The sequence below is a fragment of the Mobula birostris genome, chromosome 21 (assembly GCF_030028105.1).
Source record: "Mobula birostris isolate sMobBir1 chromosome 21, sMobBir1.hap1, whole genome shotgun sequence".
In the NCBI taxonomy this organism is placed as follows: Eukaryota; Metazoa; Chordata; class Chondrichthyes; order Myliobatiformes; family Myliobatidae; genus Mobula; species Mobula birostris.
Window position 1 is genome coordinate 19613432 of NC_092390.1, and position 24860 is coordinate 19638291.

Sequence of the window (24860 nt, forward strand, 5' to 3'; positions counted from 1 at the left end):
CCTCACCCAGGCTGCACCTCTCTTTGGCCCTGTTGCTGAGGGAATGACATCAAAAACGGAAATTCCCTTTGTGACGTCATCATGCATCTGAGCTGGCCAATTGGTGGGGTGGGAGGGGCCACATGGTGAGGAGGCAGCCCGCGGGGAGCGGGGAGCACAGAAGCCGCTGGGACGGTGCAAATATTGTAAATAGATCACAATTTTTGATCACAATAAATGCGGTCTTCTCACCACATTCCCCTTTCTGTGAATCCCTTCGCTTCACCTCTCCTGCCATCATGACCTGCTCATCAATTCGTTACGGTTCCCCTCATCTTTCTTTTTTTTCCCCATGGTCCACTGCCCTCCTCCGTGAGATTCATTATTCTTTCACCCTTTACCTGTTCAACATGTCAGCTCTCAGTTCCTCAGAGCACACCCTTCCTCACCCACCTCCCCCCAACCTATCAACTACCACGTTGGTCTCCGCCCTCCTTCACCTTTTTCCGACTTCTGCCTCTTTCTTTCCAGTCCTGATGAGGGTTCTCAACATGAAATTTCGACTCTTTGCTGAGTTCTTCCCGCGATTTGTACGCGCTTGCTTTAACCTATGTATGAATTAAACTAATCAACCTGGCAAGGGGCAATGGAGAAGAAATTTGTGGGGTGTTCGGAGGCTGGTTCTTACAGCAGTATGTTACAGAACCTACTCAGGAACAGGTCATTTTGTAGTAGCTCTGTGTAAGGAGGTGGGTTTAATAAGAGATCTTCTGTGAAGAATCCCCAACAAATAAATGATCACATCAAGGGGGAATTCAAGACACAGTTTGAGGGTGAACACGAGTCAAGTCTGTAGTTCCTGCAGACTATATTTTCTGTGTTTACTGCTAGCCTCTTTGACAGCGTTTGTGGCTCTTCTCTTCTTCGGATAGGCCATCACTCCGCTCTTCCGCTGTCCCGGAGAACATACGCGGCGCCCTCGCGCAGTGATCTGCACCCCGTTGTCTGTAAGCGTTATTTACCTCTGGTGATTTCAACGTTACGCCCTTCGGGAAATGGGCACGTGGTTCCCAGGACCGCTCTCACCATTCGCAGCTCGCTGTTCTGCGAAGGGACTGAAAACGAAGCATGGGAAAGGCGAAACCGGTCGACACTGCATCTTATCTCGACACTCACGCCATTCCCAATGCGCCAAATTTGGTGACCAACTCTAATTGTGAACATTGGTTTTCTTCATGTATCACCAACCAAACCCTCTTCCGAATTGCGAATGCCTTTGTTTGCGTCTCTACGCCCCTCTCTGTAACTGGACCTTGGACTTCTTTACAGAGGGACCTCAGACAGCCAGTGCTGAAAGTGGCATCTTTAGCTCCACCACCATGAACACGGGCGCACCACCCCACCCCGACACCTGCTGACACACGACTATACTGCTAAACCTCGCAGTAACCACACGATTTAGAGCGCTGATGACACGTCAGGGGCTGGCCTCATCAGCAACAATAGTAAGAGAGGAGGCACAGCGGCTTGCGGACCGGTACGAACACAGCAACTTGAGTCTCAACCTCGACAAGACTAAAGAAATGAAAATGGAATTCAGTAAGTTGCAGGCCGGCCGCTGCACATCCGTGCAGAGTCAGGAGGATCAAATTTCTTGGCGTGCACATCACGGACGATCTCACTCGGTCCCCCACCCCCACATCTTTAGTCAAGAAGGCACAGCATCGCATCTACTTCCTGGGGAGATTGAGGAGAGAGAGGATCACTGCCTCCATTCTAAACTCATTTAACCGCAGCACCATTGGCAGTTTCCTAACCAGCAGTACAACCGTTTGATACAGGAACTACAAGGCATCTGGCCGCAAAGTGGACTGAGAGGCCTGCTGCGTTCACCAGCAACTTTGATGTGTGTTGACTGCTGAGAGATTCATCGGGGTTTCTCTCCCCATCATCTCAGAGGCGCTGCATCCGCAGGGCTCTGCATTGTCAAGGACCGCTTCCATCGGTCCCACTGTCCCATATTATCTTTGACCTCCTACCCTCAGACAGAACGTACCACAGTTGGGCTGTCTAACACCTTCTTTCCACCCAGTCTGTGAGACTTCTGAACACCCACCTGGTGCCCAGTACATATTATTTAAGACAGTGGCATTATACTGTTAAATATTTAATTTTCGTCCTATTGCACGTTACGTCAGCTTCTACATCTGTAGAAAGTAATTTTATTATCGGATAATATTTTAGTGTTAATATTATTTTACGTGCTGTTTGTGTCCCTGAGAAACGTTGTTTCGTTTAGCTGTGTACGTCGGATGACCGTAAACTTGAAGATGAACTTGAATGAACGACAAAAGCTGGGGTTGCTCTTTAATGTTTATGTGAAAACTACAACGACGAGGATGGGATTCGAACCCACGCGTGCAGAGCACAATGGATTAGCAGTCCATCGCCTTAACCTCTCGGCCACCTCGTCGGTTATTCGAGATTTTATATTTCTTTAAAGGATCTACAATCTCCGTTTATGTTCCATATATTTTTTGTGTGTTCTATTTACGTCGCTCTTCCATGCTTTCCAGAATTCATGGACATTGGTAAAGACGTAGAAAGATATGGGCAACCACAGGAAAATGGAACTGCAGCAGCTATTATCGGCACCTCAGACGCTATCATCGCACTGGGCAGAAGGGCTCGATTTCGTGGACTGTAACACTGAGAAGCTGTGAGTATTTTGGGTAGTGGAATGAGATAAAACTATATTGCATTAAATAAATATTCAGTCGTTTTCTTATCACATTCCTTGATTGCAAGTAACCGGGTATTAGAAGAAGATGGTATTTGGTTCCAAACTAACTGCCTTTAGCGTATTGGCCAATCGCGATAACCCGATAACCACTCCATTACACAGAAACTGCAGGGGGTGGGAGTGGAGAACTTCCTGGGGACCGCAGCAAATGATCCGAACTTCCCACCGCTTAACGGACACGAACCGTTAACTGCTCGGATCTGGCATACGAGAAATATCAAAAAAGAAAGCACGTTCTCTTTATCAATAAATTATTCCATCTATTGGCCTATTTTCGCCGATTCCATCCCCAGCATATAACGCCGGCGCTAAGACCCGTAGCGCTGGCAGAATTTTCGGTGCTCATTTTAAGCGACCCACGTGTGCCTCGAGAATTCTTTCCATATTGCAGAAACCGATAAACGGCACATTAAATTTAATGGAACATAGAGAAACAGGAATAGAGAAATATTAACATTGAACTTTCATCTGGGATATAAAAAATACACAGCGTGCAGCTACCTTTAGTTCGATCTGGAAATCCCTGTGCACATGGAAATTCTTGACCGCAGTTAGCAAGCTTTACATTTCTGTCTTTCGGAGTTTTTAATTGGTGTTGTTGTGTGGTATAACGGATAAGGCTTCTGACTTAAGTGTTCAATAGAAATCATCAAAAGATTGTAGGTTCGAGTCCTGTCGTGGTTGTTTTACTCAACTGGAAGTTTTGGTTCTATTCTGTTTTAAATGCATCGATTTTGAACAGTGTCCCGCGTCTTCAGTAACGGGCAACTTAACCTAATAGCGCGTCTTCGTTTCGCGGAACATTTAATTTTATGTGTCTTGCTTGCCTGTGATGTATTTCTGCAAGCCCGCTGGTAAATAAACGGGTAAAATCCCTCAAACTGGCGGGAGCTGCTGCTGCTTGGAAAAGGAAGTGTGCCTCACATTCAGCAGACGAGACACCGCAGCTGAACTTCATAAGCTTCGGGAAAGTATCTTAAACATACATTTCCCTTTCATCAGAAGCGCACGCGGGGTCGTGTCCTGATTGACATTGTGATACTGGTTCCAGAAGCATGGCGAAGTTTGGAGCGAGAGACAACGATCGGATAGAGATCGAGACATCAAGGTTCAGACCGAGGTGTGAGGACGCAAACGTTGTTGTCCTGTAGCTTGGCCAATCCCGCTGTGAAACTGTAAGAAATAGCAGACGGCTGAGGGAACTTCACACATCGATAATATATCTGATGACTACACCAGCTGTCGGGACAGGTTCTGTAAAATGCAGCAGGGTAACACAGCAACCTCGGCAGGAGATTCACCCCAACCTGTCTGCCCTGACTGTAATCACAATTTAGCCTAATCTTATCTGCTCTCGTCTGGCCCATTCACTGCTGTTCTCAGCCTGTCTGCCAGGGGATCGCCACCGGCTTCTAAAATATAGAAACAAGCTGAAAAAGAGGCTTTTGTTTGCTCCGACCCCGCCCCCCATACCCGAAAACGCGAATAGACATGAATCACTTGATTGGCTGCAATAGTAAATTTAGTCACAATTCGTTCATTAACGTCAGTTTGCCCGCGGTCTAAGGCGTTTCGTTCGGTTTGTAGTCTCCACTGGAGAAGTGAGTTCGAATCTCACTCTGGACAGTTTGGCATTCTCCCTCCCTTTGTCTCCCTGTTTTCATCATTTGACCACCAGTTTTGCCCTGCAACGTCTTTGCTTCTTCCATTAAACAAATCTGTCATTCCACACGCGATAAGTCGTGATTCAGGATATAATATATCGGCTTTCGCGATATTTTCGTTGTCGCCGCGACTGTCAGCAACATGCTTTCCCCTCTCTCATCTCATCTCCATCTCCGCCGTTTCCCAGATATACAACAATCTGTTGAAGGCAAGGATGATATCAATCACACTTGGGATGTGAGTGGCTGATGAGTTGTACTGTTAAGAATGGAAATGTCTGTGTGATTTCCGACGTAGTTACTGAAAACAGATAAATGCAGAGAGTGAAGGGGTGGTGGAGCTGGAAGGGGACGTCGCGGAGATGAGTTTCAGCGAAAGGACAATCGAAGTAATTAAGCGGAGAGCGAGACGGATTTGCGGCAGTTGGTCCCAGTCTTACCTCTTCAGCTGTGCCATTTATCCAAAGACAGAACAAACATCTATGTACACCCACTTTAAGTTCTAATTATCCAGCTCCGCCAGCGGGTGGAGCAGAGAATTTCAGGGATTCGCCACCCCGTGCAAGAAGAAGATGCTTTTGTTTTACATAACGTCCACTTGTTTAAGAAAGACTCTTCTACTGACAAAATCATCCCAGCATATACCCTGTCAGGATGCCTTATAATGTTGAGCCTAACGCGCGCGCGCGCGCGCGCACACACACACACACACACACACACACACACACACACACACACACACACACACACACACACACACACACACACACACACACACAAAATGCTGGAAGAACTCAGCAGGTCAGGCAGCGTATATGGAAATAAATAAACAGTCGACGTTTCGGGCAGAGATATTTCACCTTTCCGTTAAAGTATTTCTCTTCTTTTTGTTCGAATCATGCCTGCTCATTCTAAACCCCAAGGATTACGGATCTGCCATAATTCGATTCCAATCTCTTCCCTCATCAAGGAATGACAATGGTTTTCCTACAAAATGAAATTAAATAGAGGAGGGCTCGTTGGTCTAGTGGTATGATTCTCGCTTCGGGTGATAACGGCTAGGGTATGCGAGAGGTCCCGGGTTCAAATCCCGGACGAGCCCGCTTTTAGACATTATCATCGATTTACTCATTATCGTCGATTTACTTCGACGCAGGAGGTAATTTACTAAAAACAGAACAAGTGGGAAATAAACTGTCGTACGAAATGAAAAATTTTGGAAAGTTAGCCTATCGTACTGTTTATATTATACAAGGGAGAGAGCACTGGGGAGTTCAATGTAAATGAGGGGCCAATGTGTAGAAGTGCATAGTTCGCCGAAAGCTGTGTGATATGCAGGACTGGTGAAAATATATAAAGCACGCTGGCTTCAGAACACTCAGTATCGGAGTTGGAGATTATGTTGCTATTACTTGGAGTATATCGCGCTGTTTCTTTTTATCATCCCGTTATGGGAAAGACCTGTTAAACTGGACAGCAACTTTGTTCACAGTGAGCATGCGGAAAACTATCGGTCTACCTACTGATGGGTGCTTTAGGTTTTGTTGGTGAAGAGCAAGAAATACACAAGCGAACTTAAATTTCCTTACTTCTCCCGTTTGCCAGACAGGAGAAAAGTGACTGGAAATCAGAGAACTTAACCAACTTACGGCGGAAACTGAGGGACAAACCCGAATCCAACGCCCCTCCCTCACATTGGTCACTCTATTGTGCCGAAATTGTGCAGTTTTAACTCTGATCCCAGTTTCTGCCGATCCAACTTGTGAGTTGAAATTCTGCTCTTCACCCCAATTCGCGAACACTTTGTCCGCAGATGAGATTATTAATTAAATGACGGTGTTGAGGAACTTATTGAGCATGGATATAAGGAAGAGTTGAGAACAAAACGATCATAGGATATTCAGTTGAAAGTGACAATGTTAGCCCAGATTTCGTTTGCAACGTTTATTGTTGGCAGAATCTCAGATGCTGAGGGGGAGACGCACAGGAGTGAAGTAAATCAGCTGGTTGAGGGGTGTCGCAACAACAACCTCACACTCAATGTCAACGAGAATAAGGAATTGGTTGTGGACTTCAGGAAGGGAACAGGCTCCAGTCCTCTTCGAGTGATCAGCATTCGAAAAGATGAGCAGTTTCTAGTTCATGGGTGTCAACATGGCTGAGGAAGAAGACAGCTATGTTTCAGTCTGAGGCGATTTAATATGTCACCAAAGACTCTGTTAAATTTATTCATATGTACCATGGAGAACATTCTAATTGGTTGCATCGCCATCTGCTGTGGATAGCCCACTGCACAGGATCGGAGAAAGCTGCAGAGGGTTCCAAACTCAGCCATCTCCATCATGGCCCAGGAGCGAGGACATCCTCAAAAGGCGATGCCTCATTCATTGTTAAGCACTTATCACCTAGGACACATTCCTTCTTATTACAACCATCAGAGAGGGGTACAGGAGCCTGAAGATACACACCCAACATATTATGAGCAGTTTCTTTCGGATTTCTGAACGGACAATAAACCAACCCATAAACACTACATCACTATATTTGTTCTCTTTTTCACTATTTTTTGTATGTATTTGTATATATTACTTGGAGTATATTGCACTGTTTCTTTTTATCATCCCGATATTGGAAAGACCTGTTAAACTGGAAAGAAATTTTGTTCGCACAGTGAGGTGTGTGTGCGTGTGTGCGTGTGTGCGTGTGCGCGTGTGCGCGTGCGTGCGCGTGTGCGTGTGCGTGTGCGTTCCGGCAACTGATTAGAGGTCCGTTTTGCATTAGGTGTTTTATGTGAGAAAGACCTGCTGGGTGTTTCTCAAATAAAGCTGTTTTATTTTATTTCACGCAGGTCACGTAATGTGTCAATACTTGAAGTGAATTACTGCCTTAAAGTTGGGCAGGCGAATCAGTGTGTATTGAACCAGTGTGTGTGAATGCCGTATCACTCAAATCAGTAGCAACCTGAATAACCAAATAAATTACCCATCTGTGAAGCAACTTCAAATCCACACAGTCGACGATGCTGCTTTGATCGACTGAAGAATTGTGCAAATATTTTATGCTGCGCTCTTGACGTCATGAGATGTTATCACATCTGTAAGCATTGAGATATTTCATCGCGGCGAAGAACGAACCGTTCACCATCACTCACATACAATAATCCAAAGGAAAACCCAATGGACTGACTGGACTGCTGAGTAATGATTGGGACGGATGAAGCACTGAGGAGGCAGTAATTTGCCCTACACAATAAACTGCACTCAAACTATTCTTCATTTGAAGACTGGCTAGATTTAGCATGTCAACAAATGTTTTTAATTAGGTTCATGTATAGACGTACGGCGGAGAGCATTCTCAGCAGGTGTATCACAGCTCCAATGCAGATGCAATCAACGCCCTAACGCAGAAGATCGAAAGAAGCTGCTGACGCCTCTTGCGCCAACATACAATAACACTGACCACAACTCATTAACTCTAACCTCTGCGTTGTGAGGAAATCGGCGTAAACTCGCGCGATCAGTGGGTGTACGTGTAATCTCCTTACAAACAGCGGCTGCAATCGATACCCAATCGGTGATTCCTGGCGCCGGCGCTCTAAAAGATAAACCAACAGCTCTGTTACCATGCAGACCTTAATGGGACACCGTGCACAACCCCTTGACGATGTTAGAAAATCCTATATAGTCCCCGAGAGTACTGCAGTGAGGCAGTGAATTGGAAATTCATCCGGCTAACTCAGCTCAGTATGTGCTAGTGTTTTCCCCAGGATGTTGACGGCCCTCTACATAGTGATGGCAATGTAAATGAATGTCAAGAGCTGGTAGTTGTAATCATTTCTTGAGGGTGATCTTACCTGACTTCTATAGATGTGTGGTGGAAAGTGTACTTACTGGAAGCATTACGACCTCGTATGGAAACACTAATGCCTTTGAGCGGAAAATCCTACAAAAGGTAATGAATTCGGCCCAGTACATCACGGGTAAAGCCCTTCCAACTACTGAGCGCATCTACGTGAAACGTTGCCGTAGAAAAGCAGCATCCATCATCCAAGATCCTCGCCACCCAGGCCGTGCTCTTTTCTCACTGTAGAAGGTACAGGTGCCCCAGGACTCGCATTACCAGGTTACTACCCTTCTGAACAAAAGGGGATGACTACACCCATTTAAGGGCTCTTTTATCTTGTTAATTCAGGCTTGTAATTTGTTATTTATTTATATCTGCATTGGCACGGTTTCTTTATAGTTCCTGATGTTTACAGTTTACAGATGCTGTTTGCAGTTACTGTTCTAAGTATGCCTGCAGAGAAAGAATCTCAGGGTTGCATGTGCTAGATGTATGTACTCGGATAATAAATTTTACTTTGAACTTTCAACTTGCCTGTGTGCCCTTCATTAACCCATGTTTGAATGATGTCTCGTTGTTTTTATGCGCGTAACTGGGAAGCATCGTTATCCGAAGAGTGGAAAGGGGAACTGAAGATTACACCATCATTAGCAGTCAATTTCTGACTCAAACGTCCGTGCGCAGTTGGACCTGAGAAACCTCCCCAACAGCATAGCGATTTGTCTCTGCGTATGTGCGAAGTTTCCCTTGGATTGCCATTGATTTCTGCTTTAAACCGGCTCCTTGATGCCACACTCTTTTACTAATTGCCTTGATGTCACTGCCAGTCGCTCTCACCTTGCGTCTCAAAATGAAAATTCACCCGTATGGTTAAGACCCTGATGAGATCTGGCTCCCCAACCTACCCCTGAAACTTAGGCATCGGTGAATGGGTTATTGGTGGTTAGGTGGCACGTGATCATGGTGGAAGACAAATTGCGTATCTTTTCTGGTCCTTACGAATCTCTCCTCTACGCATTCCTGCTAGAATATTCTCCCGACTGTCCGAGGTCAGTTCGGGTGACTGAATTTCGACGGTCAGCGTACACGTGGTGGATAATAGATGCCTGAAATTGGCTGATTTCAGGCTCATTGGACTGTGTGATGTCGCGATCGGCTGGAGGACGCGCAGTGGATGGAGTAAGAGTGCTGACGAAACCAAAGCGTTTATCAATCGCATTTCCGCATGTCCCGTGAGAGAATGGGGATCAATGAGATCAATGCACAACATTTCCCAGTTTAAAGGGAATTGAAACAAAACTTTACAATCAGCTAATGCCGAAAGGGGATGGACAGTTTGGGAATACATCAATGTATTCAGTTAACTCTCCGTTGTCTTTGAAAATTGTAATCGCCCAGTCTCCGTTGGGCCTGCGTGGAAGGGACCAATCGTGTGGCAGCAACTCAGTGCATAAAGAATGCAGATATGGTCAAGAGCTTCGAATGTTATTCAAACCAAGCATCAATACGGGGGAGAAATGCTTTCCAAGTGTCATAGGGGGTGGTCTGAGTATTTCAGAAACTGCTGATGATCTGGGATTTTCACGCACATCAGTCTCGAGAGTTTCAAGGGAATAGTACGAAAAGCAAAAAAAAGCAAGCAAGCAAACAAACAAAAACTTCCGGTGAGCGGCAGTTCTGCGGCCGAAAGCGCCTTGTTGATGAGAGAGGCCAGAAGGGAACGGCCAACCTGGTTCAAGCTGACAGGAAGGTGACAATAACTCAAACAAACATGCGCTACAACTGAGGTGTGCAGAACGCACAACACGTCGAACCTTGAAGTGGATGGGCTCCAGCCACAGAAGACCATGAGCATACACTCGTTGGCCACTTTATTAGCTACAGCGCATACCTAATAATGTGGCTATTGATTGTGCATGATAATAAGTCTGATCTGCTCTAGTTTTCTACTTTAATAGAGTTATTTGGAAGACACGTCCGCCAATATAGTTATGACATCACCAGAACTTAATTTACTGGGGGCAATTTCTCACAATTAACCTTATCAAATGTGCATCGTTTGATACAAATGTCAGGTTTCTTGTGTCCAAATAAATAGATTTACGGCAAATTTGCCAAAGCTGCCACGAAATGAACACTCAGCCAGTTTTCAGTTCGATTTGTACGACTCTAGCAGTACATCCGATTTATTGCAATCAGATATGTCACTCAATTCTTCAGCCTCTCCTCGAATTTTCTTGCGTCAGCCCGTAGATAGTCATGAATGTGCATATAGGGTGCAACATAAACCCGAACTGATGCATGATATATACTCAGTACCCTCTTTATTACATACTTCCTAATGCTCTTCTCCACACCAATTGTAACGCGTGGTTACTTGGGTTTATGTCGTCTTCCTGACAGCTTGAACCAGTCTGGCCATTCTCCACTGACCTCTCTCATCAACAAGGCGTTTTCGCACATAGTACTGCCGCTGACTGGATGATTGTGTTTTGATATTTTTTGCACCATTCTCTGTAACCCCTAGAAACTGCTTGCGTGAAAATCCCTGGAGATCAGCAGTTTCTGAGATACACAAACCCCGTCAGGCACCAACAATCACTCCATGGTCAGTCCCTGAGATGACACTTCTTCCCCATTTTGATGTTTGGTCAGAACATTAACCGAACCTCTTGAATATGTCTGCATACTTTTATCTGCTGAGTTGCTACCTTGCCTGCTTTTATCTACTGAGTTGCTACCACATGATTGGCTGATAAGATACTTGAATTAACGGTACAGTTGTACAAAATAAAGCGGCCACGGAGTCATTCAAGTGTTGGTCTGTGTAGAGAAAAAAAAACTAGTCACATCGTAAAATCAATTACATAAGGGCACAATAATGTGAAGTTGGCTGATATGACACTATTACATAATTTGGAACGGTGTGTAATCTTTATCAGGACGTGACCTCTCGCCGTCACCTTTAGTTCTTTGGCCACGTTGCACTGCTACTTTGGAGGCATAACAGAGAATTCCAGAGCACGTTAATGAACTTTTCCACGGCCACAGCATTTCTTAACAGGTTATGTAAGACAATGAACTCGGGAGCAGATCAGTAACGACCGTGTTAAACTCAGGTTTAACTCAGTTATTTGCCGTGTGGCATCGATCGCCTTCTGCCGCATGCGGGCGTGGTGGGGGTATGAAAAAAAAACTGGATATGAACGATCTTCTCTATGCTTTAAGTGGTATTAATGAATGATGATTAATGTATTTTAAATCCATAGCATTATTTGCTTATATTTTGCATAAATACTTTTTAAACTGATCGACAGGAACATTTATAAATTGAGCACATCGTTTTATTGCAAAATCTGCAGGATGGTCGCGGGAGAACCCCACGGAAGACGCAGCTTGAGAATCACTCTTCATTGACTAAGTTCTCGAGGAACCTTCCTTTTGTAGTTGTCCGTGAGCCTTGAGAAAATGTTTGCGCATTCTTGATGATCATATAAATTACTTTATCTTAGCATAAAGAACATAAATAGATTGCTTGACCTCAGCTACATTATTAACTGAAAAAAAACGCGATATGGAATTACGACACAAAACATCGAATGGTAGATGCATCACTAATTAAACGCATCAAAGTATCAGGACTACTATACTTATCCTAAGCCAGGTCAGACTGGCTTAGAATCGGAGAGTAGAAATTCAGCCCTTTCGGGCTCCGTTGCTGTGCCACTGCTGGTGGATAACAGCATATCTGAGTAAATGTTGTGCAGTAACTTACCAGCAGTTTACAGCGAGGTCACTGAAAAGCACCACAGGCTTGCCGGGAGCGCTGAACACCTCAGCCCTCTAGACTTACCGCATCACTGGAGATGAATATCGCGAACTGAGCATTGATATTGAGAAAATGGATACTGAATAGTCTGGTACAACCTACTTGCTGATCGGAACCACAGCTTTCAAATTAAAACTGGTAAACGACACCAAAGATCAAACCCAGGCGATTTTTCACGTAATTATTAAAAGTAAAATCTACAGATTATTGAAATCTGCAATGCTGGGAGCATTCATTGACAGGATTCATAAAATAAAAAACTTTTAAATTCCTGTTTATTGCGGGTCTCACAATCCATCGCGTTAGAGCAGTTTACTCTCGAAAGCGTGCACAGAGAGCACAGCCCCAGTGGGTATTGATTGAGGACAATTCCTTTCGGGTGTCAGGAAGAGACAATTTGCAACACGCTTTCGCCTGGAACTAATTAAACTAACAATTAAATGTCTTACAAAACAAATCCTTTAGGCTGCTCAAAGTCTATTCCCCTCCACGTTTGCACAAGAATGTTTCCACATCAGAGCTCCTTAAACTCCTCTGTCTTCGCGCGTTCCAGGCACCCAGCACTCTCTGTATAAAGTACTAGCTCAACACGTGATTTTTTTCAATTTAATCCCTTTTATTTTAATTTATCAACCCTTTGCGCCCTGGAAAAAAGATTTGGTAGTTTACTCTGGGGATTAGTAACTGTTTACGATGGATTATCAGTCTCGCACATCGTTAACTATGCACTTCCATCATCTTCGGTTTACCTATTTAAGGAAAATGTCTACAACAGGAATTCTGCAGATGCTGGAAATTCAAGCAACACACATCAAAGTTGCTGGTGAACGCAGCAGGCCAGGCAGCATCTGTAGGAAGAGGTACAGTCGACGTTTCAGGCCGAGACCCTTCGTCACGACTAACTGAAGGAAGAGTGAGTAAGAGATTTGAAAGCCCCTCCCCCTCCCACTTTCAAATCTCTTACTAACTCTTCCTTCAGTTAGTCGTGACGAAGGGTCTCGGCCTGAAACGTCGACTGTACCTCTTCCTAGAGCTGCTGCGTTCACCAGCAACTTTGATGTGTGTTGTTAAGGAAAATGTTTTGCTGCTCTGCACAGCTGCATTATTGTATGCTGACCTGTGGTCACGGGTTGCTGTTGTCTTTCATTTACGCTGATATGCTTGTGATTGGCTGGTGGACGAGCTACGCATTCACTGCATGTGCTGCGTAATCACACGAGGACAATCATTAGTGTGTGGCGTTCTCATGCAACCTCGAAGTCATTGTAGCTATTTAGACTTGTCTCGTTTATCCACATTTAGTGCGTGCCCTTCTTTGTCCTGTCGATAAAAGTGCTTCTTTAGACGGTTGCCTAAACCTGCCTCCTACCCCATCCACCTCCACCACCAATGGGAGCAGAACTTCCCAGATTTCGACTACCACCTTGTGTGGAAAACTACCCCGCAGATCCCTCTTGAAGTGGACGAACTGTTAAAACAGGATTTCGCACTAACAAAGCCACGCTGGCTATCTCAAATTAATCCCATCTTTCGAAGTATAAATATATCTTGGTTCTTCGTTTTTTTCGTTAGTAATTTAACTTAAATGTAAACTAAGACCCCGTTCGTGTTAATACTACAGGTTTTGAAAATAAAAGAGGAGCAGCGATAGATTTAAATAAAAGTGACATCTTGCGTCAGCAGAAACAAGAGAATATCTGCGGGTGCTGGATATCCGAGCAACACACACAAAATGCTGAAGGGATTTTGCCTGGCCTGCTGAGTTCCTCCAGCAGTCTCTGTCTTGCGTCAGCAGTGCGTATTTGAACAAGTTATCGAGGAAAGGTCGAGACAATTGTTTTAAACGCAGATCTTGTCACAATCCTGTTCTTCCCGATCTTTTCAGGCTGCAGAATTTCAAGTTTTATGGAGAAGCTTATTGTGCGTGTGTGTGTGTGTGTGTGTGTGTGTGTGTGTGCTCGATGTGATTGACTGCTTTGCTGAGTTCATATTGTGTCAAACTATACAGTTTTTAAATTTCGTTAACATTAATTGTGTATTATCTCTGAAGATTTATTGTGACACACTAGGCTAAAATATTTCGAGATGAATTGCTATATTGTGAACCGTGAAGTTACGGTTCGAAATAGCCTCTCCAGCTACTCCCTGAGCTTACTCTAGGTCACGGCGTAAAGCCATGTGTGTGCTGCGGTTCAAGGGCCGCAGCACGAATCCCAGTTCTGGCGAACTGCTAGGAGGTATGGCTGGCCAAGCACAGATAGCAGCTAAAATAATTAGCTGAACAAGGCAGTATACAAGGTAAATAGCGCCCACAAAACGGTGACATTTCCTGGAAAAATAAGTTACTTCCTGCGGCTTTCCATCTCGGGGACTCTGGAACATTACCCACTGCTGGGACCCCGTGATGTCCTGCGGTCTGCGCTCGCCATTAAAAAAATGTCTGATGGTCGCAGAGTTGAGAATCAGAACTAGGAGAAAAAGGACCACGGATGTAAAGGTGAAATGATGGAGCTCGAGTACTGTCCAGAGAGATGACCACTGAACTTCATACTTCTTTTCTAAACGTAGCCAGCAGTCGTCATATCAATGATACACATCGATAAACAGGGAATACCCGAAATGTTCTTTAAACTGCTCAGCACAGTCACTCTTATCAGAACTACAGACACCACTCTTTTTGTGCAATCTGTATTTTTCCGTGTCTGCCACCGAATGGCCTCAGATCAACGACAGATGAAAGCAACAGTGAACCAGACACAGCAGTCGGGGAAGCGTACGACAGGACACTGTAAGTAAAAACACCAAGAAATAGATTAGATAGATTAATAATCAGACTCTTACCTATATGCAATGGGTATCTCTCTCAATATCAGATCGAAGCTAACAACAAGAATGTCCAAAATGTTTAATGAGTGACACTTTTGAGAGACCGTTTTTTTTTCTGCACAGTACCGTCACTATGTTGCTTGTAAAAAGGGAAATGAACAGGTATGTCACACGAAGAAGCAAGAGGCCGTTGATACCGGAATCTGAAGAAACACAAGGCCTGGAGGAACTCAATGGGGGTAGGCAGCACCTATGGAGTCAAATGCAGTTCTAAGTATTGAGTCCATTCCCTCTAGACTGAGGGCATCGGGCAGATAGCCAGTACAGGAAGGAGGGGAGTAAGGATGGAGCAAGAGCTGGTAGATCACACTGGACCAAATTTTCCTGTCTCGCTGCGAACAAAAATAAGAAATAAAAGCGCATTTTAGAAAAGTTATGGAATAACTGCACCCGGGACACGGGCTGACAGTCTGAGATGAAATTATCATTTAATTAAAAAATAACATCAACCAATAAGAAGAAAATAAAGCAGTCTTTAGATTACCTAACTCTCAAGAAACAACAAGTCAGGAGTAAAGTGAGATAAATGCCACTTAGGTGAGTACCCATAGATGGTACGATGCAGTCGGGGCAACCACAGAGCTCCATTTTCCTCTTCATTGTTACTGTTATTTGGCCAGTATGCGCTACTCCGTCCAATATCCCGCTCAAGATAATTAACGGTGGGCTGACATTGAGGGACCGATTACCTTGATACAGGGCAGAATTTAACATTCGTGAGTGAATCATAACTTTCTGGTGTAGATAGAGATTAATTATATGTGCATCTTTTGACAGATAGTACAGCGGAGAGACATTGTTTTCACACAAAGAGTAGAACTTAATAAATGGCTATAAATCGTTTGTGACTTGCCGGTTTACGAATTTAATAGACAAATTCCATGAAGCCCTAAGAAGCGGAATGTATTATTGTCTTCTAATTGCAGTTCTCTGTCATTTCAGGGTAAAACGCCGGGAAAGGAACTGGTGGTTTGGAAGATGTGGGGAAGCCATTTAATTAAATGGACCCAGTGACGAGTGGATAGTGAGAGAGTGACGGTGGGGGAGAAAATGATTCGTATCGTTTAGGAGAAACGCTAGAAACATGGAGTATACTTCCTTTTGAAGTACTCACAAGGGCTGAGGGCATTTTGAACGCGATAAGCAGGACTGGAGTGTATCTGATTCACAGAGGAGTGGTTCAGTGCGGGATTAGCACAAAAAGGAGAATAGTGTAGGTCAGTCGCATTCCAATCGTGGGTACATGGTAGAGATGCGGTAACCAGAGTAAGCGGGGCGACCACTGCGATTTCGATGCACATTAGTGTAGAGCTGGTGATTTTCAAAACAACAGCTGCATTCCTCGGTGATTACGGAAAAGAACTGTTGTTCTCTCAACCGTTGTGAACGTATTGTGTTTCCTGGGATTCAATTTGGGAAGATGGAGAGGGCCTGGGATGACCAATGAACTATAAATTCTCAGCATTGCATTCTTGATTCTGTATTGTAGTGTTCTGGAAATGGATGCTAATATTGCATGCCTTCCTCACTACCAAGTTAATATTTATGCAATCCGGATTTATCTCTACTTTTTTATTTCACGTACTTCGTGCATTCAAATATAAAACCTTCAGTCCTGTATTTATCACCCTTTTCGACTTTGTCCCGCTGACTGCAATTTTACCCTATCATCAGCCTGTCCTGCTAGCAGTGCCACTACCATCTGCCCCATCCTCAGCCTTATCACTCCGGTTCCCGTCTCCCTGCCAAATGAGTTTAAATCCTCCCGAACAGCTCTAACCTGTCTACAAGAATTCTAATCCCCATAGGTTTCAAATGTAACCCAAGACTTTTGTACAGGTCGCAACATCCCCGGAATAGATCCCAATGATCCATAAATCTGAAATTTATACTCACCCACCCCGGAAAATCTCCCTTCTTCCATTCCCATCTGGCCAAAGTTAAAGAGCCTGAAAGCATTTACCACCAGGTTCAACGTGAGTTTCCATCCCATTATGAAGAAAACTTTGAGTGTATTCCAAATACGATAAGACTCTTGACATCGCAGTCTAAATTCTTGTGACCTCATATTGCACTTTGCCTGATACTATAACACTTATTTATCCTGCATTCTGTTATTGTTTAACTTGAGCTACATCAATGTTATTAATTGACCTTTATAAGCGGTAGGTAAAACAAGTGTTTCATTGTATCTAAGTACATGTGACATTAATAAATGAACATACTAATATCTAGTGGGATGGAACTATAGCGTCAGGGAGCTACATGCAAGGCTGATGAAGTCTGGACGAGTGATCCGAAATTCTATTTAATTCGAAGAGTTCCCTCAAAGTGAAAAGTTCAGATAATGGATGACAGGATAGGGATAAAATGCCGGGAACTTTGAACTATTTAACCTGACGTCAATGCGAGAACGAAGATTGGAATGTATGTTTTGCACTTTGGCGATTCGAAGTCATGCTGTGTCGATTTTTTTAATTTATGAAATTGATTCGGGACCAAATCTACATGAAATCCCGTACACTTAAATCTATGACATCTTGGTTTGACATGCCTGTTATGGGATTTTTTTGTTTTGTTTTACTCTCTCCGATCAATCCTGTCTGTATCTCTCATAAAATGATGTGTATCTTACAGGTTACCTTGCAGGGTAAACAACTGAGATTCTCTAGTATCTCCCGTCACCTGCAACCAAGCAACAGTCCAACGAATTTTCTTTCTACTGCACAATCGCAGCTCTGCTGCATTGTGATGGCAACAATTACACACACTACTGTAAATATGTCACGAAATGTGTTTTGTCATGTTGCACCAAAGTAAAATATTAAATAAAATATTAATAGCATAAAACTTTGCCTATAACTGTTTAATTATTTAAATGGTTACAGGAGTTCTTAAATGCTTAAACATCGCATATCATGCACCGACTTTCCCGTTTAACTTACTACACAACACGTATTTAATAAACTTCGTGTTTACTGATTCTTTTGATATACGATAGGATCGATCTTTGATACCTGTTCTGTTATTGGCTAATTCTACCGTCGAAATAAACATTCTATATATATGATCCTTCTAGAGCAGGGGTTCCCAAACTTTTTATGCCATGGATCCCAGGCTGGGAACCCCTATTCTAGAGAGAGGCAACACTCGACCTCCTCTCGGGACATACATCTGCGTAACCGGTTGATGTGTCATATGTACAAATAACCGGAATTTAAGATTGCGATGGAGGAAGTTAGGTTGACAAATTAATGTCCCGGTAAAGAAAGAGTAACATTCATAGCATGTGCGGTTGAAATCTGCATCAAATTGTCATCTTGGTCGACACATATTTTGAGAACTGAAGTGCTTTTTCCTGTGCTGTACCGATCTATAGTCTCTGTTCTGTCACCCAGATGTCTCCACAAAACACAACATCAAACGCCTGAAACAATCAGGGCGCCACAAAACAATGAAGCACTCCGAACTCGTTCTGTAACTCTGGCTCATACCAAAAAAAATTGCCATTTGAGAACCATAGCAACCCCAGAAGGAGGGGGGGGGGCTAGTTTCAAAGGTTCCAGGAAATAAAACAAGATAGCCGACCCAGAAAGTAGCTCGAAAAGAATTGCATTGCAGAGAAATAACGCCACGATTCAAAAAAAAACGTGCAAGACAACACTCTACTACTGTCCTGTGGGGGCGTACTTTTTTCTGATTGTCAAAAGTCACTTACGTTGTGATTGGTTAAATTTGAAACGGCAGCTGCTTTTCCCATTGGATGACTGCCCGGTGTCCAGTTTCGAATATCCTGGGTATATTAAAATAGCACGCGGAAGGGGTTTGCCCATGATCCTCTCATATCCCTTTTGCCAATCAACTGTCCGGCTCTTGGCTCCATCCCTCCCCCTCCTGTCTTCTCCTATCATTTTGGATCTCCCCCTCCCCTTCCCACTTTCAAATCTCTTACTAGCTCTTCTTTCAGTTAGTCCTGACGAAGGGCCTCGGCCCGAAACGTCGACTGCACCTCTTCCTAGAGATGCTGCCTGGCCTACTGCGTTCACCAGCAACTTTGATGTGTTTTGCTTGAATTTCCAGTATCCGCAGAATTCCTCGTGTCTGCTCTCTTCTTCCCTTGTTTTAAGCAATAATGCAAATAATGATTGGAAAGGTATGTCTGCGCGCACTTTTAACTAAGTATATTAAGCTCTGTATTGCCTGTAACTTGGAACATGAACGCTTGGTCGATTTTTTACTGTTTGTAAATAAATGATTAATATATCTATTCGAAGTCTGTGCTTTTCTGTCTCACCCGCCGGGCCTGATTCAACATTACAACTACTGCGATCTTTATCTCTAAAGTACATCGGAGACACAAAGTACCAAAAACTGATGCAAACTTCGGCGTGACTCATCTCCTCCAGTAGCGTATTCTTCTGTAATCATGAGTTAGGGACAGCAGGCGCCAACACAAACTATAATCAGTCATTGATTAAAAAAAAGACCTGTCCAAATTTAAACCGCAAGCAATCAATTGGAAAAGTGTTTATTACTGTCAGATACACAGAAGTATAGTGCACAAAAATGCTTTGCATGTTTTCCAGATAGCTCACCTCATGACATGAAGGCATTGAGGCAGTAAAACGGAAACCGACAGCATAATGCAGAATACATTCTTGCACTTACAGCGAAAGTGCAGTTCAGGGACACAATAAGGAGCAAAGACATAACGAGGTAGATCAGTAATCAGCTTTGAATTTAAACGGGCAGCTATGTAAAGAAACAATATTGTCTATTGGACACAGACCACTTGTTCACAGCAGGAAGACGCTCAAGGATGTGTCCTGTAAACAGATGTGGTTTTGCGTATCATACTGTGGGGATGCTTCACTGCAGCAGGTTCGGGAAGACTTGGGAAGGTAGAGGGTAAAATGAATGCAGCAAATTTCAGGGAAATCCTGGAAGAAAACCTGATGCAGTCTGCAAGGGAACTGCGACTTGGGAGATTAGTTTTCCAGCAAGACAATGACCTCAAGCATAAATCCAGAGCTACACAGGAATGGCTTAAAACAACAAAGTTAATATCCTGGAGTGGCCAAGTCAGAGTCCAGACCTCAATCCAATTGAAAATTTGTGGCTGAACTTGAAAGAACTGTTCAATCCGACATAGCTTGAGCGGTTTTGTAAAGCAGAATGAGGAAAAATTGCAGCGTCCGAACGTGCAAAGCTGATGGAGGCCTATCCACACAGACTCAAGGCTGTAATTGCTGCCAAAGATGCGTCTACTAAATACTGACTTGAAGTTGGTGAAATCTTATGCAATAAATTAGTTTGTGTTTTATATTTGTAATTAATTTAGACCACTTTGTGGAGATGTGTTTTCACTTCGTCACGAAAGTCTTTTTCTGTTGATCACTATGAAAAAAGTCAAATTAAATCCACTGTGATTCAATGTTGTAAAACAATAAAGCATGAAAAAGTCCAGGGGGTTGGCTGAATACTTTTTACAGGCAAGGTATGTTAAAAGTCTCTATAAAAGTGTGAACGGGCTATGCACATGACACTTGAGCAGTTGTGGAGTACTGTACAAGCGTCTTAGGCACATATATATAGCTAGTATGCCTAGTACTTTCCGGGTGTCCCAGGGCTGGGCGTTACTGCACCATGCCACCCCGCCCATGACATTCTTTCTCATATCCCTCCAGTGGCACAGCACCTTCGCCAGGGTCCTTTGTTCCCACTAGATTTACAAACAGGTTCTCCGCTCCACGTTGACAAGTACAATAAAGTGCAAAAGTCTTGGGCGACCTAGTTATGGAAATACGCGCACAGTACTGTGTATTTATCGGTCTATACAGAATTGGCAGCGAAGTGAAACACAGAGTTTAATACGGGTAAATGTGAGGTTTTCTGCTTTGCTAGGTCAAATTAGAGAAAGTATGCCGTGAATTGTAGGCCATTTAATGACATTAAGGTACTGAGTGATCTTGGTATCCAAGTCCACATTGCACTCAAAATGGTTAGAAAATGAGTCATGGCATGCTTGCCTTCATTGGTAGAGGTGTTCAACATAAGAGTAAGGAAGTTATGTTGCAGCTATATATATTATTTTCTCACCTCTTTGGGGAGGGAGGTATGTGTATTTTCCCTCCATCTCGGGTCCTCCACCAGAGGCCAAGGAGCCTGAGGGTTCGGCGCAGTATCTTTGCTGTTCCTGGTAGTGCGCTCTCTGGACCGAGATCTCAGATGTTGTTTCCGGGATTTGTTGGAGCCACTTTCCCAGTCCAGGTCTCACAGCTCCAAGTGCTCCTCGCACCACCGGGATTACTCTGATTTTAACCTTCCACATCCTATCTATCTACTCCTTCAAGCCTTGGTGTTTCTCCAGCTTCTCATATTCTTTCTTCCTGATGTTACCGTCATTTCGGATGGCCACATCTATTAATATTGTTTTCTTCTCTTCCTTGTACAGTATTGCTATGCCTGGTTAGTTGGCCAGTATCAACTTATCATTCTGTATTTGGGAGTCCCGTAGAAGTTTAGCTCTAACACTCTCCACTACCTTCGCGGGTGTTTCCAATTTGGACTTGGGAGTGTCCAGTCCATATTCGGCACCGACGTTCCTGTACAGATTTTCTGCAACTTGGTTGTGCCATTCAGTGTATGCTGTCCCCGCCTGCATCTTGCACCCTGCTACTGTGTGCTGGATAGTTTCAGCAGATTCCATGGAACGTCTGCATCTTGAGTCCTGTCTGATAGACCCCCCACTTCTATTACTCTTGTGCTCAACTCCCGTTCTTGTGCAGCCACGAGCAGCGTCTCTGTGTTGTCCCTCAGCCCGCCATTGGTAGGACTTTCTTATGTCAGCCAACTGATACCTGGCGATGATACATCCCGTGCAGTGATTTGTCCTGCCACGGCCTCTGGTCCTCTGGCTCTGCTTCACCCACTTCCACTTAGCAAGATTGCCAAACTCGGCATCGCTCATACCGGAGTGCTCGCTTTTAAAGAACCTTCAAGTGAAATGCAATTTGTACCCCAAATCAGCGAAGACCTGTTCGCATCTCACTTTGGAAGCGGATTCACGTATTTGGTGAGTGAGACAGAAAACACTGACTACGAATAAGTATATTAATCGTGTATTAAACCACGACCAAACATTTAAGTTGCCCCAGGTCACATAAACTACAGAGTTGAATATTCAATAGACACTTAGTTAAAATTGCGCTCGGAGCACACCTTCCCGATGGTTCTGTGGGGCACGCTTGAGAGACCAAGAAGAGAGAAAGAGCAAACCTCTCGCACGCGCTATTTTTTATACACCGAGGTGCTCGAAACCAATGGCAAGAGCGGCCGCAGGTTTCAAATGCACGAGTCAACAATCGACACGGCAGAAGCGGCTTTAGACTGGCAAATAAGCCACGCCCCCACAGGGCACTATGTGTGGGCATCACTGAGCCGTGACTGAATGAAGATCATAGTTGAGAGTTTAACATCCAAGGACACACGTTGTACCGAAACGACGAGCACTTAGGTAGAGGTGGTGGGGTGGCACTGTTGGAAAAAAATGAAATCAAATTCTTACAAGAGTGACATGGGAACATAGAAACATAGAAACATAGAAAATAGGCGCAGGAGTAGGCCATTCGGCCCTTCGAGCCTGCACCGCCATTCAGTATGATCATGGCTGATCATGCCCTGTACCAGCCTTCCCTCCATACCCCCGATCCCTTTAGCCACAAGGGCCATATCTAACTCCCTCTTAAATATAGCCAATGAACTGGCCTCAACTGTTTCCTGTGGCAGAGAATTCCACAGATTCACCACTCTCTGTGTGAAGAAGTTTTCCCTAACCTCGATCCTAAAAGGCTGCGCCTTTATCCTCAAACAGTGACCCCTCGTTCTGGAAGATGTAGAATATTTCTGGGTAGAGTAAAAGACCCTGATGGAATTTATATACAGGCCTCTGAACAGTAGTAAGCATGTCTGCTACAAATTACAACTGGAAATGGAAAAGGTATGTCAAAAGGGCAATATTACGGTTGTCATAGGGGATTTCAACATGCAGGAAAATTGGAAAAATCAGGCTGGTTGAGGTAGACTTTGTATAATGCCTAAGAAATGACATTTTAGAACAGCTTGTGGTTGAGCTCACTATGGGAAAGGCTACCCTAGATTGGGTTCTGTGTAATGGAACGGGTTTGATTAGGGAACTTAAGGTAAAGGAACCCTTAGGAGTCAATGATCATAATATGATCATTTGCCCTGCAAATTGAAAAGGTGCAGCTAAAGAAGTATCAGTATTACAGTGGAGTAAAGGAAATTATAGAAGCATGAGAGAGGAGCTCGGCAAAATTGATTGGAAGGGGATACATGCGGGGATGGCGGCAGAATAGCAATGGTTGGACTTTCTGGGGGCAATTCAGAAGGCGCAGGAAAGACACGTTTCAAGTCTGAGTCAAGAGTCAGGATGACGCAATCGTGTCTGAGAAGGACAGTCAAAAGAACATAAAAGCAAAAGAAAACGCATATAGTCGAGCAAGAATTTGTGGGAAGTTAGAGGATTAGGAAGTTTTTAAAGACTAGCAGAAGACAATAAAATCATAAGAAGGGAAAAGGTTAAATAAACTAGCAAACAATATCAAAGGGGAGTACCAACAGTTTTTTTTTTCAGATACACGAAGAGTGAACTACGACGAGGGTAGATTTTGGACTACCGGAAAATTACGCTGGAGAGTTAGTAATGGGGGACAATGAAATGGCGGAAGAGCCATATAAGTACTTTACACCCGCCTTCACTGCGGAAAACATTCGCGTATGCAGGAAGCTTGAGAGTGGCTGCGGGGGGGGGGGGGGGAGTGAATGCAATTGCTATTACTAGGGAGAAGATGCTCGGGAAGATGAATGGTCTGAAGGTTGGTGGGTCACTAGGACAAAATGGACTACAACCTAGGTTCTGGAAGAGGAGGCTGGGGAGACTGTGGTGGCATTGGTAATGATCTTTCAAGAGTCCCTGGCATGGTTCCGGGCGACTGAAAAATTGCAAAAGTCACGCCACTCTTCAAGAAATGAGGGTGGCAGAAGAAGAGAACTTATAGACAAGTTAGCCTCGCCTCGGTGTTTGGGAAGGCGTCGGAGTCAATTGTGTTTCTTTATCTGGCGACCCAGAGAGGAGAAGACCCATCTGGCCCTTTCGAGCCACACCTCCCTAGCAACCCACGGCAAATCCGATTAACCTTAAACCAAACCTAATCACGGGACAGTTTACAATAACTAATTCACCTACCTAGTACATCTTTGGACAGTGGGAGGAAACCGGAGTTCCCAGAGAAAACGCGCGCGTTCCACGGGGAGGATGCACAGAGACTCTTTACAGAACGGTGCTGGATTGAACTCCAAAATCCGGAACACCCTGATCTGTAACACTGTCGTGCTAATCGCTACGCTACTGTGGAGACCAGCCGTGCTAAAGATGAGGTCTTAGGAGGCACATGATAAAACAGACCAAAGTCAGCATGGTTTCCTTCAAGGAAAACCATGCCTGACAAAACTGTTGGAAATATTTGAGGAAATGACAAGAGGGATAGACAAAGGAGAATCGGTGGGTGTTGTGTACTTGGACATTAAGAAGGTCTTTGACTAGGTCCAGCACATAAGGCTATTTGACTAGATAAGAGCCTACAGGATTACAGGAAAGATAGTACCATGGATAGAAGATTGTCGGACTTTCAGGAGGCAAAGAGTGGAATAATTGAAGCCTTTTCTGATTAGCTGCCGGTGACAGGTGGTGTTCCACAGGGGTCAGTGTTGGGACCGCCTTTTCACGTAGCACGTCAATGACGGATGACGGAATTGGTGATTTGCGTTTGAAGTG

At 44.2% G+C, this 24860-nt stretch overlaps 1 protein-coding gene and 2 non-coding genes across 3 annotated transcripts in view; 2 read left to right on the forward strand and 1 right to left on the reverse strand.

Annotated features, from left to right (window-relative positions):
• The window catches only part of LOC140186002 (equilibrative nucleobase transporter 1-like), a 77938-nt gene that overhangs the window by 51390 nt on the left and 1688 nt on the right, over positions 1 to 24860 (forward strand). Inside the window, exon 14 of the mRNA XM_072239827.1 lies at positions 21793 to 22079. Within this exon, the coding sequence (XP_072095928.1) occupies positions 21793 to 22079 (287 nt within the window). The remainder of the gene's footprint in view (positions 1 to 21792; positions 22080 to 24860) is intronic.
• trnas-gcu (transfer RNA serine (anticodon GCU)) lies at positions 2371 to 2452 on the reverse strand. Its single transcript has one exon. It is a non-coding gene; the product is annotated as a tRNA-Ser (tRNA).
• On the forward strand, positions 5460 to 5548 carry trnap-cgg (transfer RNA proline (anticodon CGG)). Its single transcript is given in 2 exon segments — positions 5460 to 5495; positions 5513 to 5548. It is a non-coding gene; the product is annotated as a tRNA-Pro (tRNA).